The sequence below is a fragment of the Danio rerio genome, chromosome 19 (assembly GCF_049306965.1).
Source record: "Danio rerio strain Tuebingen ecotype United States chromosome 19, GRCz12tu, whole genome shotgun sequence".
Lineage (NCBI taxonomy): Eukaryota > Metazoa > Chordata > Actinopteri > Cypriniformes > Danionidae > Danio > Danio rerio.
In genome coordinates this window covers 5,788,341-5,806,873 of record NC_133194.1, presented here as the reverse complement: position 1 = coordinate 5,806,873, position 18,533 = coordinate 5,788,341, and the positions used below count along the sequence as shown (strand labels likewise).

The 18,533-nt window shown below is 38.0% G+C and overlaps 1 protein-coding gene across 2 annotated transcripts in view; it reads right to left on the bottom strand.

Annotated features, from left to right (window-relative positions):
* The window catches only part of cdk12 (cyclin dependent kinase 12), a 49,164-nt gene that overhangs the window by 28,682 nt on the left and 1,949 nt on the right, over window positions 1–18,533 (bottom strand). For both annotated transcript variants that reach the window (XR_012394877.1, XM_003200531.7), the window contains exons 2-3: window positions 9,467–10,150; window positions 1,202–1,402 (exon numbers count right to left, since the gene is read on the bottom strand). Coding sequence is in view for 1 of the 2 variants with exons in the window: in XM_003200531.7 (XP_003200579.2) it covers window positions 1,202–1,402; window positions 9,467–10,150 (885 nt within the window). In the remaining variant the exon portion in view is untranslated. The remainder of the gene's footprint in view (window positions 1–1,201; window positions 1,403–9,466; window positions 10,151–18,533) is intronic.

The window sequence follows — 18,533 nt, the reverse complement described above, 5'->3', positions numbered from 1 at the left end:
AAGGTCTTTCGATTTATCAGAGATCACTAAGTAAAATGTACAATTCATCTGTTAACATATTAACACCGGTAAACAACACCATTTAACAATAAAGACCAAGTTCAAGACTAGCATTATATGCATGAACGGCTTTTAAAACTCCAAAGGAAATCTGACCTCTTTAAAATCCAGAATAGTTTTTCTAAATCGTATTCATATTTCATACTTTTTTTTTGTTTCATTGTTCAAATATTTACAGACTTGGTGAGCACAAGCACATTTCCAAACTTCTGGATTGTAATTTTTATATAAATACAGGGCTCGAAATTGCGACCATTTTGGTCGCATATGCGCCCGAAATTTTATCTATGCGACCTCAAAATATTTTTGGGAGCACTTCTGCGAGTGCTTAAAATTGTTGTGTGCGACCAGTTTTTACTGCAAAATGTTCACCACATGTGCAGATTTGGGAGACATTCACGCAGAATGCGTCTTTAAGCTCTTTGTCTGCACTTGAAATGCGAAACGCAGCACTCAGGAATGGTTTAAAACAGTTGTCATGTCAACTTGCTGAAGTAAACAAAGCCAAGTCCATATGCTTGCCCCGCCTTCGCACTCTTCTTATTGGCTCACCACTGCTCTAGCACTGAACGCGAATGATTGGTTAATATCAGCTGTCAATCACTCAGCGCCTTCTTGCTTGGGATGACAGAGAACTACTATCGCGAAAAACTAAAGAGCTGAAGATGAGAATGAAAATGACACTGACAGATTTTGTTTTAGAAACCATGGCATCGAAAGTTATAAATAATGACACAACTTAGTTGTGATCATGTGCTGAATGTCAATCCACCATCTACACTTTTCCAAGAGTGAATAAAAGACTTCCATTGGCTTCAAGTCCGCTATGAAAAGTCTGTGGGATGGAATTTTCAGGTAACAGTTTCCCAATCTAACGTTAGCACGAGAGCTTCTGTTTAATCCTTCATATAATCGCCAGATGCTGTCCGCCATGCAAAAGACAGCTATATGTAAAATTTAACACCACGTACACTTTCAGTATCGCAAACGGGCTTACACTGACTAAGCTAATATCGCTACTCATAAAAAGGCCGGTATTGCTATTAACATGTATGCATATAATAAGGTACAGTACATGTCAAAAGCATCAGATCTTATATATATCAATTTGGCTGTGAATGAAGGCAGCAGATGCACTTACTTTGGTCTCTTCTTGAAGCTGGGCTGCAGTAGCGGAGGTGATACCCGAGCAGGAGACTGCGGAGGTGAAGGGTCTCCACCAGAAAGTACCGGAGGGAGGGGCAACTCACTGAGGAGGCGTGTCCTCACTTCTTTCTCCTTTTCCTTCTCCTTCTCCCTTTCCTTTCGTGACAACCTCTGGGAAAGACCACTCTTCTTTGGACTGAAAGAACAACAAAAAAGTTAGCAAAGCAGCCAATACAAAAATCATATTTTTTCCAAAAAGAAAAACCTTATTTCAAATTCCAGATAGAGCTCACTCGCCTGACTTTCGCCTTAACCTATTAAGGTTCCCTATAAAGAAAACCTGGGTATACATATGCATAGTCGAATAATAAAGAGTTCAGTACATGGAAATGGCCACACCCCGAGCCTCAACCACCATTGTTTTCTTGGTCTCGTGTAAAACCCTGGTAAAAAATAAAGCTATCAGAAGACAAAGCAGACTGTTACGTGACTTACAGGGCACACTATCGAGATTCGCATGTACTATTGGTCAAGTTCTATATCATCCAAACATGACAAAGCAGCAACATCTTTGGCACATTTGAAGTCATAACACTGATATGTTGCTCTGGGATGATTAATATGGATGCTTCCGGCTGTGTTTGATAAGCCACAACATTTACTAGGAAGACAACAATGACCATTTCTAGTTTAAGTCTATTCTAAGTTTATTTAAGTTTATATTAAACTCAATATGATTGACTCTTATTTTAAAAATGGGAGATACTATTCGTTACCCATAAATTCCAGTAGCCATCTTTACATATGCTCATCAGGACACAAAAGAGAAAATATAAAGATTATAAATATATTCAGCTCTCTTCAAAAGAGGCACAAGGCATGTTTAATTGTATCGTTTGATAATTTTTCGTGAATTTAGCTGTGTACGTCTCAAAAAACCTGAACACAAGTGTGTGCTTGGTATAAAATACGTTTAAGAGTCACGTCAATCACTCAGCTCTTACCATCATTTTTTTTTAAGTAAAAGAACTGTAACACACCTTATTAAACGTCATTTGTTTATTAAATGTCATGCTTTGACACCATAGCTTCAAACTAGAACAATACATCAGTCTCTTTTGTAGAGTTTAATTATAAATTAGCCTACATTTGATCAACACAACCTTTGTGTCTGTCACAGAGAGAGAGAGATGGCTGCAAGCGTTAAAGTTGAGCTCATTAATATTCACAATCCTTCCAAATACGGTCAATATGGACCTTTTGATTCTTCGGATATTTTCTTGAAAATAAATGAACTTATAAAACAGCTACTGAAAATTATTTGAACTTACCGTAGCCACATACCTACTATGTAGATATTAGACAATAATTCAACTTATTGAATCGATGCAGTATGTGGCACCTTTTATAACTGAATGCAAGGCATTAAACCCTTTTTTACAAGTCTGTAACCAAATATAGCAGAAAGTAAGAGGAATGCAGTAATGTTTGAATATAAAGAAATATTTTGCCACAACTTAAGACCAAAAGCAGGTCTCCTAAAATGTGTTGTGACATCCATGATATAAAAGTGCAGTTACAGCTGATACGAGTCAGGAATTTACATGACATGGGAAACTGTGTATTCTGGATTGATGAGTACTGCTCCCATTTCCTGGCTAAGAGGTTACACAGTCCACTCAGTCTAGTTTTTGGCAGGGAAATAACTATTTACTGTAAAAGAAGGTAACCAAGCAGATGCTATTAACACGCAAGCATAAATAACTAGAGATAAAATTTCATAAACAGAAATAAATTGCACCTTGTTCGTTAAGTGTAAATACTTCGACATGGCATGCGTAAAACGTATGAACCAAAGAAATAAGCCACGCACACTAACTCAAGCACCCATCTAATGGTGTTTTTAGCAACAACGACTTCTGTCAACAAATCCATTTGCATTTAGTGCAACCACCAGACGCCAACAGCAAATAACATCTTATTCTCAGCTGACACTCTTTACAGGCCAAACATGCTCACATGCAGTGAGAATAAACATACAAACAGGCAAGAATAAGACTTGATCATGTGATGGAGGTATGTGCAAATGGAGACAGCAGACAGGTTTCACTGTGGCCACAAACACACAACTTTCAGCAGTGATAACTGCAATTATATACAGCGGCAAGTTCCTTAAATTATACATTTGTTTGTGTACAAAACACAACTGGCATCTTAGCACCAACTCTGATTTAATTTTGTCATGATCTTGGAACTCAATACCAATCGCTAAAGAAAATTTTAAAATGTCTATTTTCCGCTAACATTTGAGTGCGTTCTTAAACAACGCTGATTTGTCATTGTGATCACAAAATTAATAGAAATGACTTTAATAGGCTGTGAAGGTCATCAGTTCACCGAACTCACTGCTGTTTACTGAGTGTAACCACAAACACAGACACCGGAGTGCTTTAAAGCAACGATTCATCAACAGATCACTCGTATGTCAGCTTATGGCCTGTTTCCACTAATTGGTACAGTACGGTACACTTTCATGGCCATACCGTACCACTTTTTTGGTACCAAAAGGCAGAGCTAGACGTGCAGTTGAACGATATTGGTTTACAGAGATCCGTCATTCACTTGTACACAAGCCAGCAGAATGAAAACAAAGGAAGAGCCATTTTTTTAGAAACACAGCCAAGACATTACATCGTAATAATATATACATAAAATAACAAGCCATGGTCAGGGTCATAGCCATTCAAAAGATGCCCCTCTCAACGTAAGAAGCGCGTTCGCTGTGATCGGCCCCTTATGTAGCCAAACTTTAAAAACATATAAAATATTTAAAATTGTTTTTAACCATTAATCGGTTACAAATGGACCGACAAATGCTCACAGTTGTTTTTTTTTTTAATCCAGACATTTAAAGAGAACTTATTTTAGAGCAGTAATTACAATACCGTGAAACTGTGAGATTTTTATCCAAGGTTATCATACCGTCAGAAACTTATAGCGGTTCATGCATGCCTAATTCTGATTATTCATAATTTGGTTTATTGTATACCATTACAGAACAACCTTTTTTTCCACTTGAATTTGTAATAAAATCTTCATATATGTACTAAACCAAAGAGCTAAAATGTTTTTGTTTGCAACACTATGCTCAGAAACAAGGCATGCACTTTTTAGGCAGAATTAAAATTTCGCCCTTTTTGAAAAACTACTAGTAGAGAACAACCCAAAGGAACACTATAAAACTTGAACAAACATCATCTCTATAAAGAAACACAACAGAAAAAACGTGGAAATAAAATAAAGCTTTACGTTTTTCAGGTAGGTCCATTGGTAGTACAGTGGTCCCTCGTTTATCTTGGGAGTTAAGTTCTAATAATAACTCACAATAAGTGAAATCCGCGAAGTAGCTTCATTTTTACAATTATTATAGATGCTTTAAGGCTGTAAACCTCTCACTACATACTTTACACTTTTTTCAGACAGGCATTGACATTTTCACACTTTTCTCTAGTTTAAACACTCTCAAAGTTCAAACATTCATATAAAAATAAGTCCAGTAGAGTGAAACCAAAGATCAAAACCCGTTGTCAGGCGCAAACATTCATCGCTGTCAGCGAAAGGTTCATAAAGCTTTTTAGCTTTTGTGCACATAATGTTGGCATCCAGAGGAATTTTCTTTTTCCTACAGTCACTGATCCACAAAGCTAAAGCAGACTCCATCCTTAAGAGGGTCGCACACCGGAAGCATGACAGTTGGAAGTAACGCACAACTGATGCGCACATTCATGCGTGATTTAAAATGAAATTATACAGATGGCGCTCTGTGGCACGGCAGAAATATGAATAGTGCCCTGAGACGCAACTGGGCATTGCAGACAGCTGCTGACCCCTATATAAATCTATGTTGACAATTCTAAAATGCATGGCCCTGCGTAGCACACGCGGTGTGCGACTTCCTTTCTTACTGCAGACAGTTAGAACCCTTATTGCAACCTCACACTGCTAGAGATCGAAAATCTATGGTAATTTGGCAAGCTGAACGCATTCTGTATTGTACAGGAAACACGGAGAAGATTGACAATTGTTTACAGCTAATCAGGACGCAGAACACAATGTGTGTCAAAAGCATGTCAAATTGCACAAAAAAAACTAAATCTGCCAAACTGCGAGGGACCACTGTATTCAGAGAAAAGGAAAAGAATATTCACAATGGCAAAAAATAAATAAGAATACAATTAGCACTGGCATTAAACCAAAACAGCAGCTCAAAGAAGATCACAGAATCCATATTTGTAATGCAAGTAAGAGAATGTAAGCAGATCAAACCATGACTAACTAGCTGCATCACTGGCAGTGGTGGAAAGAGTACTGAAAAATCATACTCAAGTACCATTACTTGCCTAAAAATGTAGTACAAGTAGAGTAACAGTATCTGTTGTAAATATTACTCAAAGTAAAAAGTAGCCCTTTTAAAAGTACTCAAGAGTAATGAGTATTACACTGTTAAAAGCTGACGCATTTACATCTAATTTGTGGATGCGTGTAAACGTAATATTCTGTAGTGCATCTAGTTATTGCCCAGCGGGCACACAACGTCATAAGACGTTAATATTATATTTAGATTTAGGTCATGTTGTCAGGTGACCAAAATTCAATGTCTAGTCAGCGTCTAAGGACAATGTTATTTTCATGTCCAAAAACGACCTCAACTGACGTTGATATTTGGTTGATTTTAGGTTGTGTTATAAAGTGACCAAAATCCAACAGCGTGCCGACATCTTAAACCAACATCATATTGACTTCAAATACTGACATTTATTCATCAGGTGTGGCAACCAAAATTCAATGTCTGATAGACGTCATAGTGGTAACTTCCACACAACGTCAAGCTGTAACATCATTAGATGTTGATATTTGGTTGGTTTTAGGTTGAACGTTAGACATTGATGTTGGCCTGACGTTGAGTTGACATCAAACCGATTTTTTAATTCCAAACAAAATGCAACGTCAATCTGATGTCATGTTAATGTCTTGTGCCTGCTGGGTGTTTAAGGCCATTTCGGTCATCGTAAAGTAAACATCCGTCATCTTCTCATCAGCGACATGCATCTAAACAGTCTCTGGGTCAATGTGTGTAAAGATTTTGGACATCTTGGACACTTTTAATGCCAAACAGTTTGCTGCAATTATGAAGCACCCATGTCTTGAGGTAGTTCAGTATTATGTGATTTGATTGGACAGGAATCACAGGACGGATTATTCTAATCCCCATTGACAAGAAATAATAAAGTAGTGACTGCAGGTTAAAGCGATATTCGCACATAAATAGACGTGTGAACATTTGAGTTAACTCACTTCATTCGCACGTCAAATTCACTACACAATAGACGCGGATTCGCATGTTGGGGATGGATTTTATTGAGAAAATAACTGTTTATGTGCTCTATAAAGGCTGAAAAACAGCATTGATTCGTTTGGAGCCATGTCTGAGTCCACTAGATACATTCAGAGGTGCACCCAGCTCAGTGAGCTCACAAACTCCTCCAGAAATTTAACCTGGAAGGAGGATTCCGTCAAACGTGCAAAACGTTCAATTCATCATTTGCGCAATTCGAGTCATTCGCGCCGCACCATTCGCGCCTTTGCATTTACTAAACTTTGCATTTACTAAACACTTGTGCTTGAAGCTTCTTCCGCATCTGGTGTAAGCACAGCATTTTAGCAACACTTGTGACTGCTTTAGGAAATAATGCTCATCATAGATGTCATGGGATAACCGTTCGTGAAGGAACGTGTAGTCTGGCACATTTGTTACCCATGACAAGTAGAGCTGCACGATTCTGGCTAAAATGAGAATCGCGTTTTTTTTTGCTTGAAATAAAGATCACGATTTTCTCATGATTCTGTAGATGTAAAATACAGGTATGGTAAAAACAAACATATGGCACAACCTCGACATTAATATTATGTGTAGGTCTTCTGGTTTCTATAAATAATTCTATTCTACTTATAATAATTCTGATGTTGAATTATTATGTTTGAGATGTATGCTTGCAATCTGTTATATTAGACAAATTTATTCACTGGTAAGATCAGACATTTGCCATTATCAGATTATATTCAACAATATACAGGCTGGAGTACTTATACTAACATTGTAAACATTTATTTTCATGCACAACTGTGGGTTCACTATGAAAGAAAAAACATATCAAATGCTTGTCGTAATCATAACTCTAAAATGGGATACGATCATTTAAACACTTTCGGTTTCATTCTGACTGCTAAGTGCTTGTTTATACTTCTTGTGCGGCTCCCAAACAATCACTCTGTGACACAAACTGAATATTATTTACAACTGAATTACCTGTTACTCGCAACATATGCAGGTTATGTTCACTAAAGTAGAAGCGCACGCGTTTATCATTAAGTAGAGCGCACGCACCCTCTCTGTGATAACAGCTCACGGTCAGCAGCTTATGTCATGTGTGATTTCCCGATCGCGAAAACATCCTTATATTAAGACAAAAATGACATTTTTTGATGAATTATACCTTATAAATACATTAAGTGACTCATTCAACATCATTTGGAGGTGTCAATGTCACTGAGCAACGTATGTGAAACAATGAAAAGACTCGTGCAGCCGCCTTTTCTTCTCTCCTGAACTCGAAAATATGATTGGCAGAATCGTAGAAATGCTGGATTAAGATCGTCTAGGGCAGGGGTCTTAAACTCGCGGCCCGCGGGCCATTTGCGGCCCTCAGTGCAATATTTTGTGGCCCGCGCCGACCGCTGTACTCTGACAGAATCAGCGGAGCGGGGAGAGAGAGTGCTCCCCGCTCCGCTGATTCTATCCGTACACAGCGCGCTTGTCACTCAATGCGCGTTGTCGCGCGCGTTCTGATCAGCTGTGTTGTCGCGCGCATACTCAAGAACGGTGTTATCGCGCGCCTACTGAAGGGCGGGACCGAGGGTGTGTCGCGTCGCGGGGGCACTTTTGATCATTTTGGAAGGGCACTTTCTATGCAAGACTAAAAAGGGGATGTGCTCTGCACAGGTTGAGCCCTATGTGTGCACGTGCCTGCCCTGCATCTTATATATATTGATATTATAGGTAGATACAGACTGGTACAGACTGATGTGACTGGAGTGGGGTGGGGGTGTTTTATTTATACATATATACGCCTTTTTTTTAGGTGAGGGAATGGAAGTTTTGAGTTAGTTCCCCCACTTTTTTCCCTAGGACTTCAATAAGTCAAAGTACAGGTCTAGACTAAATGATCATCTTCAAGCCATACTGAGGGTCTCAACTGCTTCCGCTCTAAAGACAAATGTGGTTCAGATTTGTGAGAAGAAGCGCTGTCAAGTCTCTGGCAGCAAGAAGTAGGCAAAAGATGCCATGTTCAGAAGAACTGTTCATAATCTTCACTCAATGTTTTATTAATGTTCAGGACACTTCATGTTCAGAAGAAATAATTAAAACTGTTAATAATGACATTTGAGGACTTTTTTTGAGAAATCCCTTATGCGGCCCAGCCTCACCCAGACTTTGCCTCCTGCGGCCCCCAGGTAAATTGAGTTTGAGACCCCTGGTCTAGGGCAAGGGTGTCAAACTCAATTCCTGGAGGGCCGAAGCCCTGCACAGTTTAGTTCCAACCCTGCTCCAACACACTTACCTGTAGGTTTCAAACAAGCCTGAAGGACTCAATTAGTTTGATCAGGTGTGTTTAATTAGGGTTGGAACTAAACTGTGCAGAGCTGCGGCCCTTTTGGAACCGAGTTTGACACCTGTGGTCTAGGGGGTCGAATCGAGATCGCCATCTTTTAACGATTAATTGTGCGGCTCTAATGACAAGTCAAGATTTTATCAAGAAAAAAATAATAATTTGCATAATCTGACATAGAGACTTTCGTAAAAGACAATAAAAATCATGTGATCTGACCGGGGCTTAAGTGTGAATTACTACACCAACAAACTGGAGGCTACTCATATTGCCCTGTACCTAATAAATACAGCCTGTTAAAACAGTCCATGTGCAGAAATGAAAACAAGATCAAATATGACACAAATCACCAAAAAAAAAAAGCATCTAAATAATCATTTAGGATAATAACTGCCTTAATAAGACAAAATGAGGTGATGTCAGTGCTTATTTCAGAATAAAGCAAGTTAATCCGTGTGGTACTATTTCTCATTTGTGGAAAACTTGCATACAGACAGTAGTTTCCCTATGAAGTGTGTGTTTTCAGCACTCACCTGTCCCTGCAGTCTCCCAGAAGAGCCGGCGGCAGGGGAAGAGGAGGAAGCGTGGAGGTCTTCATCTGGTGCGCAGGACTTTTCGCGGGCTTCTGTGCGGGGCTTTTCGGCCGTGAAGAAAGAGCCGGTGCAGGCGCTAAAGGTGGAGGAGCCGGCGGAGGACTGTTCAGAGGAAGAGGAGGAGGAGAAGACAGAGGAGGAGGAGGAGGAGAGCTGGCTGGAAGAGGCGGAGGAGACGTTAGAGGCAGCGGAGGAGGACTGGATAATGGGAGAGGTGGAGGAGGAAGCGCAGCAGGCTCCTCCACAGCCACAGTGATTGCAGGTGGAGAGGGCGGTCTTTGAGGCTCAGGGGGCGCCGCTGCTGCTGCTGCTGTCTCCAGTGGCGGTGGATCAGTGTTTTTCACTGGTGTGTTTGTCACATTGGACGTGTTTGGTTGGAGAGCAGGAGAGTTCTTGGCAGCAGCTGCCTGACGTTCCTGCTTTCTTCTTGTGAGTTCGGCTCCGAGGCTGGAGGTGATGGGCAAACGTGAAGATGAAGGCGACCGGCTGCCAGGTCGACTACTGTGAGAGGAGGCTCCGCTGGCCCCGCCGGAATATAACGAATGTTTCTTTGAGCGAGAATGGGACGTGGAACGGCGGGACGAGGAGTAGTGAGGAGAACGGCTCCGGGCACGCAGAGATGTCCTGCGGAGGAGAAGAGAAATGCTTTCAAATCAGCTATCAAATAATAAACAATACACAAATAATATTAGATAATACTTAATACACTTCATTGAACATGTACACAATGACATGACCTATTTACTATATAACTGCAGGATAACGGTGCTTGTGTATAACAACTTTAAAAAGTACACATTAAATCAAAACTAACCATATTGATTTTGTTAGCTCACATTGCTAGTTTTGTGAAGAACAATTCATCTGTGCAGGTCATTAAGAAAATAAAAATACAATAAAAATGAAATGTTTGCTTTAGTAATATTTTATTTAAATCTAAAAATGCACTTCCTGTTTGCTTTCAGTTAAATTCTCAGGCTGTGTCCGGAACCGCCTACTACTCAGTAGGTACTGCATTTGAATTTAAACGTACTACTCGCCGTTAGAAAAGTACGTTCTATACAGTATGAATGTGAAAAGTATGAATGGAATTCGGACGTACTACATCCGCCATTTTGTCATGGTCACATGACATACCTGCATCAGTTGCGTCGCCTCACTTCCATTCATGAATTCTCTCACGGGGCACTATGGGATAGCGCAGCGGGATACTTCTCGCCTACTGATTTTCGAATTCTATGAATTCGGACATACTACTCGGCTCGCATACTGATTTTAGCGTACTATATAGTATGGAAGTATGCGGTTTCGGACGCAGCCTCAGATTAGATCTGTCTGAGGTACTGGGTGTGGCTAATGGCTTGTTTCCACTAAGTGGTACACTACGGTACGGTTTGGTATGCTTATATGGCCGTTTCCACTGTCAAAAGGCGTAACACTTTTTCGGCATCATTTGCAAAGGGTACCAAGGGTACCAAAAGGTGGAGCTAGACGTGCAGCTGAATGCTATTGGTTTAAAAAGATACATCGTTCACTTGAGCAACAAGCCAGAATGAAAACAAAGGAACCGCCATGTTTTAAATACACAGCCGAAACATTGTAATTAGGGTTGTAACAATATACCGGTATGACGGTCTACCACGATTTGAACGTGCACGATTATCATACCATGAACAATTGCATATCAACGGTTTTAACCCTTAAAGACCGAGACAGCCGCCCGCGGCTAAAAATAAGTATTGCTCTTAAATGTTTAATAACTTTTGATCCGCTGATCCGATTCATACAATCCAAAGATTGGCATAAAGAAGAGAATCTCAGCTTTCCAGTGCTGTATCACATAACATTCGCGGACTTTCAGAGGCTCCGGAATCAGTTTGGTTACGTCATCAAAATTTGACAACGCTGATTGGACAAAGAAACGCTCGTCACTGTGTCTCCGGACAAACCAGACATGATATATTGATGCATTGTCCCTCCTCCATGCCCAGATTGGTTCAAACTCGCTATATCACAACCAATAAGCATAGGTTTCGCTTTTGTTTGTGGACCAACAACGAGCGTTTTGAACAACACGGAATGAGAGATAGGCATACATTTATGCGCGGCTAAATAAAACATAAAAAAAAAAAATTTGCATGAAATAATTCTCATACTAAGTACTTTTGCATGCACAGCAGCACAGAAACATGACAAAACAGTGACACAGCAAAGACGAACTGCTGCTCTTGCTGTTTTCAAAAGACGCAAATGAAGGTGCAGCTGTTTGTCTGCATTGCAGACAACCATATCCAAATCCATATCCACAGACAACCATATCCATGCTGGCACATAAAACCTAAGGATGGTCCATATTGAATCTAGTTTCGTTATGTAACTATTTATAGTATAGTAAATATTTATATCTATTTTTTTACTGAGGATTTGCACCATGTTTATTTGGACTTTATTTGGACTTTGACACATTATTTATTATTTTATTATTTTTTTATTTGTTCATTGTTAGTGGTGTTGTTTATAGTAACTGAAAATATATTATTTGGAAAAAGTCAAATTTGCTTCACTGTTCTATTATTTTGTAACATTTGTAACATACCGTATACCGCGAAACCGTCAAACCGTGGTATTGTTTTAGACGATTATCATACCATAAAAAATTCATACCGTTACAACCCTAATTGTAATACATCGTAATAATATATACATAGAACAAGCCATGGTGGACCCGAGCTCAAACAAACCTTGTTGCACTCTTGATAAACAGCCAAAAAGACAAGAAGAACAAAATTTGCAGTGCCCTGTTGTTGTTTTATGAGCCCGTCTAAAAGTGCGAACGTTTTCACTTTGTCCAGAGGGCTCGCAATCTCGTCTATATTTGAAATGACAAACTTTTTGAGCTCATATAAATAATATGCACAAGATCATTGAATTGCTTTGATATCCGATCCTGTCCGAAACGAACAAACGCAAGAGAAGCGCAAAAAAACAAAGGAGAAAGTAACAGAAGCAAATGATGCATCTGCATCCTAAAACATACTATTATGACTATGACTATTATGAACTGGGAATGACGGAATTACTTTCTAACAAGAGGCTACATGTACATGTGTGTTATATCAGCACTGGTGGAATGCTAAGGCACGCCTCCCAGCAGTGCTGATATACAGCCATATCGCACTGCTACTGGTGTGATATTGCTCATATGTCCAATACGACATCTAGTCAGTGGCGCCCCCAGAAAACTTTCTTAGGGGTGGCCAGAAGAGGCCGCACCAAATCTTGGGGTGGCACACAAATAAATAATGAATTAAGTGTAATGTTATATTTTTGTTTTTGGTAAATGTAATATTGTAGTTTTTATTCATTTAATTAATTCTTCTTGAAATATTGCTATTTATTCATTGAAGTAATTCAGAAAGTACATGTGCAAACCAAATAAAAATCTATGTTTAGTTTAAAAACACTTTTCATATATTACGTGCTTTTATTGTACATCATATGGTATATGCCATGTCTAAAATTAATAAAGATTAATGAGTTTATTATTCCCGGAGATGGGTTGCTGCTGGAAGGGCATCCACTGTGTAAAAATGTGCTAGATAAGTTGGCGGTTCATTTAACTGTGGCGACCCTGGATTAATAAAGGGACTAAGCCGAAAAGAAAATGAATGAAAGAATAATGAGTTTATTAATAACCCAAACAAATGATCAAACTGAACCAAAAAGGCATTACTATATACACACTCACTATACCTAATAATATCATTTATCCATATTACTTTTTGAGCCATTTTATTAATGCAGCTTCTTCTATTGATAAACTGTACCTTAAGGTAAATATTAAATTGCCATTGCTGTCTATTGAAGGTGTGTGCGTGCTGTCAACCACGATCGTGAAGGGTAGTGGCGGTTCTAGTTTAAATGACACCCTTGGCGAACCACCCTATACACCCCACCTCCCTTGAATTGTTAGATTTGTTATTCAATAAATATAACAATTTATTTATAATTATTTTAAATAAATACAATTAATATTATTATACAATTATTATTCTGAATAAATAACAGAAATCAGTCCTAAATATTACTGGAAAACAACAACTGGAGTGATATGCCAAGATCACTTGAGAAACCTTTTGCATGAAAATTAATTATGACAATTCTAAAGAATACAAAAAATGTATTATAGAATTATCTGTGGTCTTAGACGAGATCATGGCTGAGAAATCATGTTATGAAGTCTTACCTCCCTGACTCATTATCCCTCCTTTCTGCTTTAAAGGCATGCTTAGTGAAAGTAACATCATCATCATCATCAGCATATTACATAAACTTAAGTCGACTTTCACCTCTGCACAAAAGGCTGTTACTCCGTTTCACGACGCATGAGCGGCGCGTACTGTATTTTGTCGGCGTGCATGCAAACAACCAATCGGAATTCACACGGGAGTGCGTGAGGCGCGCGGGAATGGTTTTCTGCGCGCATGCGTCAGTTTGCTTTCACCAGCATTCAGCATTGAACCAGCACTAAGGGGGAGAGACAATGAATCAGCTACGTCAGTAACACCAACAATAATTTAGTGGCTGCATTTTATTTATTTAAATGTTGTGGATTTATAAGTACATAATGTCAACAGCAAAATTATATTGGGGTGGCCAAAGGGGTGGCCACAGGGGTGGCCAGAGTTTACCGAGGGGTGGCCGTGGCCACCCCTGGCCACCCCTTGGGGGCGCCCCTGCATCTTGTAAAAATCACTTGATCAAATCAAGTCTTAAAATGTCTCACTTCAAATACAATTTATTATTTTTCAACGCATCTCCACTCTTCTTTCCACTAGTTTAAAACATAAACATTGATAAAGGTCTCATCTCTGAAGGAGGGGTCATTCAACAAGAAAAACCCATACAAACGACAGCTTTGTGAATGAAACATGTTGTGACTTGTAGTGGTAACGATGGGTTCTGCCCTTTATATGTCTTGATCAAAAAAAAGGCTTGGATGTTCACCACTAATTTTCAAATGCAGACCATCACTGCTCACATAAATGAGCGATTGGTGGTAAACTGCTATGATGAAAACTGCAAAAATGTCTTGAGGGAATATTTTTCAAATCCTAGCTGATTGTAGTAAGTGCAGTTTGTACTACACAGATAGCAGTAATTGGTTAATTAAAGCCTGCAAGGTTAGGCCCAGCTAAATATAGATCTGCACTGCCCTATATCATCATAAACAATCTTTTATTCCACGTTACTTTTTCTGCCAAATTTATTTATTCCATTTCAAGATTTCTGAATTTTAGGGCTTTAAGACTTTAAGATATAAAATATAAATATAACAACATTTGATTATGATCTAATCATATCTAATCTTATAATCAACTAATATTCAGACACTAATCCATGTTGTGATCAGATTTGGTGTGCAGTTTTTTCATTTATTAAAGCATAACTTGACAAAGTTCATGACTTCTTGTGAGGATACTGAGATATAAGAAATCACAGCGCTCTAGACCTGTAATATAGATTACCAAGAGTAACAAACAGCTTTTTACAAGCAACTTCTTTAGTATGTACTAGGCATGGGACGATAACAGTTTTTAAAGTTTACCGCAGTTTGGAAAAGTCAAGGTTTTAAGACCACCAAAACTTTGTTATAACGTTCCTAGTAATGTATCTTCAAGCTTTTTTTATTTACGTGTTTTTTCAACTATTTTAGTTTTTTAGGGCAACAGTATCTCCTAAAAAGGACCCTCCATATCAAAAGATACTGTTCCAAAATATTTTAAACGTTTCTTAAAATAAATTATATTGTGTTCAATGGGACAAAATGTTGTTTTGTACAGATATTCAAAAACAACATATTTCAGAGCACTAATTACAATAATGTGATACTGTAAAACTGTGATATTTTTATCCAAGGTTATCATATCGTCAGAATGTTATACTAAGTTAAATTGCCGATCAAGTTTTAGTATGCAGACTTGCATTTAGGGTGCTTTCACACCTGTGAATCGATTCAGTTGTTCCGAAACAGAGATTATAAATGTTACATTGTTGCTCTTTGCTCTTGGAGCGGTTCGCTTTCACATTGCAAAGTTTCTAAACGGACCAAAATAGCTAAAACAAGTCACGTGCGAGTAAACTCTCCTCACATTGGTCAGGGTTTATTTTGCAGCGTCCCGCTAAGCTATCAGGAGAGGTGGTGGTTTGATGGTGATTGACAGGGTGCGCGCACGCGATGTGTCTGAGGAGAGATGCGGTGGGGAGGGGTGAGAAGGGTGGGCGACGATGCCTATTTGAGGACTGGGAGGGAGACGCAGGATTACCGGAAGATCATCACTCGTTTGCGGGCATCCGGAGACACGCGAAAATTCCCGCCATACTCATAATTCTCTCTTCATATGGCCGTAAGCCTATTACATATCCATAAAACACTGTGATATAACCGCACTTGGATCGGATCGCTTTCTCACTGCAATCGAACCGCTCTAGGGTTCGTTTCAATCGAGCCGAGACCACCTCATTCAAGCGATCTCGGAGCGATTACTTTGGCGCGGAACAGAGCTCGATTGCCCTGTTCACATATGCCAATCGAACCGCGCTAACTGGGCAATCGAGACACGTTCCGAAACAAAGGTGTAGGTGTGAAAGCACCCTTAAACAAATTCCATTAAAATTAATATCATGCTATAAATATAAAAAGCCCACTACTTATAAAAGATAAGCTACAACCCTGTGAGCTGTTATAAACGCAAAACTACTAAGTAAAAATGCTAATAATAACCTAATGCAGACAATCATATGGTAATTGAATAAATATTCAATGGTTATAAATATGTCATGAAATAAATATTCATGACAGAAGTAAGCTATTTAAAAAAAATAATAATAACATTGTATTTTTTTATATTTAGATGTCAATTTTTTTTTTAAAAAATAAACACTGAAAATACTAACAGATCACCTTATTCTAATATGTAGAAGTATCAGTCATCTTAAATGAGAAGTAGCCTAGAAACAGCCCACTGTTACACTCTGTTCCGGCATGGGACGATAACCTTTTAAGGTATACCGCGGTTTGGACAAGTCAAGGTTTTAAAAGCGCCAATCTTTCTGTAATATCGTTCCTATGGTGAGTGTAAGGTATTTTTTATTTGCTTTTTTGTTAGATGTAGTTGCTTTTTTGTTTTTTTAGGACAACAGAATCTCCAGCAGAAAAGACGTCCAAAGATGCCATTTTAAATCGTGAAGAAATCTGTGTTTTTGAAACTAATGAAGACAGCAGAAGTCTGATTCATTTGAATTACTCAGCCTGACACGTTGACTGCTCCAAAACATTTCAAATCTTTCAAAAAAATACATATATTTTAAAATAGCATGTTTAAGAGCAGTGATCACAATACCGTGATATTTTAATCCAAGGTTATCATACGGTCAGAATCTTATACCAGCCCATGTCTAACTCTGTTACTTAAAAAATCATTAAAAATAAAATTGCATTTTGAGAAAAAAATATTAAAATGTAGCATTACGGAGCACAAAAGTAAATAACTTTACTTTAAACCACATTATGTATCTTCTACTTATGTTCACTATATATTAATTTCAGACACCAATGCACTGCTATTTTGGATTTAGTTCATAGCTTCTTACGAGCAAAAAGTTTTTACAACTGAATAATGCTGGATCACTTCTCTAAATGTCATTTTAGGATATGAAAGAACAATATAAAAGATCAATATAACACAGAACTGGCATTGACATTTCTAGTTTCTGCCAATCTTAACTCTCAACATACTGCTGTCAGATGTGTGAACTAAAGGGAAAGTTCCCCCAAAATGTAAAAATTGACTCACTATTTACTCTCCCTCAAGTGGTTCTAAACCTTTATGAATTTCTTTATTCTGCTGAACACAAAAGATAATATTTTGATGAATGCTGAAAATCTATAACTAGGCATGGGATGATGACCGTTTTCAAGGTAAACCGCGGTTTAGAGGAGACAAGGTTTTAAAACCCCCAAAATTTTCTGTTATACCGTTCCTAAGGTATGTAAAGAATTTTTTATTTAATTTTTTTAGGACAACAGTATCTCCAGCAGAAGAAAATATACAACAGTTTCAAATTCTAAAGAAATCAGTGTTTTTGAAACTAATGAAGACAGCAGAAGTCCATGAATCATTTTCATTATTCAGCATGACATATTTACTGCCCCCAAAAATTATAAATGTTTCTTAAAATAAAATCCATTATGTTCAAAGAGGAAAAAGTTTGAGTTTTTTCAGGGTGTCCTGAAAGCTCTTAAAAAGTATTTAATTGACTCAAATATGCTGTTGTGGGTCTTAAATACTTTTAAACAGGTGTTAATTTTCACTAATTGTCAATATAAAGCTATGGCCAATTGACAATCAACAAATCAATCTAAACAAAACGATTAACAAAATTAACATTTATTAACCATTTAGCAATGGTTTAATGGTATTTCTTACATGCTTACATTAAAATTTGTTTGAAAGTTCTTCATGTTTTGATGCATAAATTTGTTGCACAGAAATTTTGTTTATTATAGCTTTTAAAAGAAAGGTTATAACAATAAATATGTAAAGAACCAGAATTTGTTTGTTTTGAACCATTATTTAAAATGTGTGGCTAAGAAATAACTGAATTTTAATATGGTAAGTAAAGAAATTTCACTGGTTATTAATGAAAGTTATTAGCATTTTGCCATGTGAAAGTCTAAAATTGAATTCATAATGGTATTAAGGAAGGTTTTAAAGTCTTAAATTTGACGCGAGGAAACCTGCAGAAGCCCTGTTTTACTAAGACATTTAAAAATAATATATTTTAGAGCAGTAATCACAATACAATCGAACCATAAAACAGTGATATTTTTTTATCCAAGGTTATCATACCATCAGAATCTTACACCGGCCCATGCCTACCTGTAACCACAGACTTCCATGTTAGGAAAAACAGATACTATGGGAGTCAATGGTTACAGCAAAAA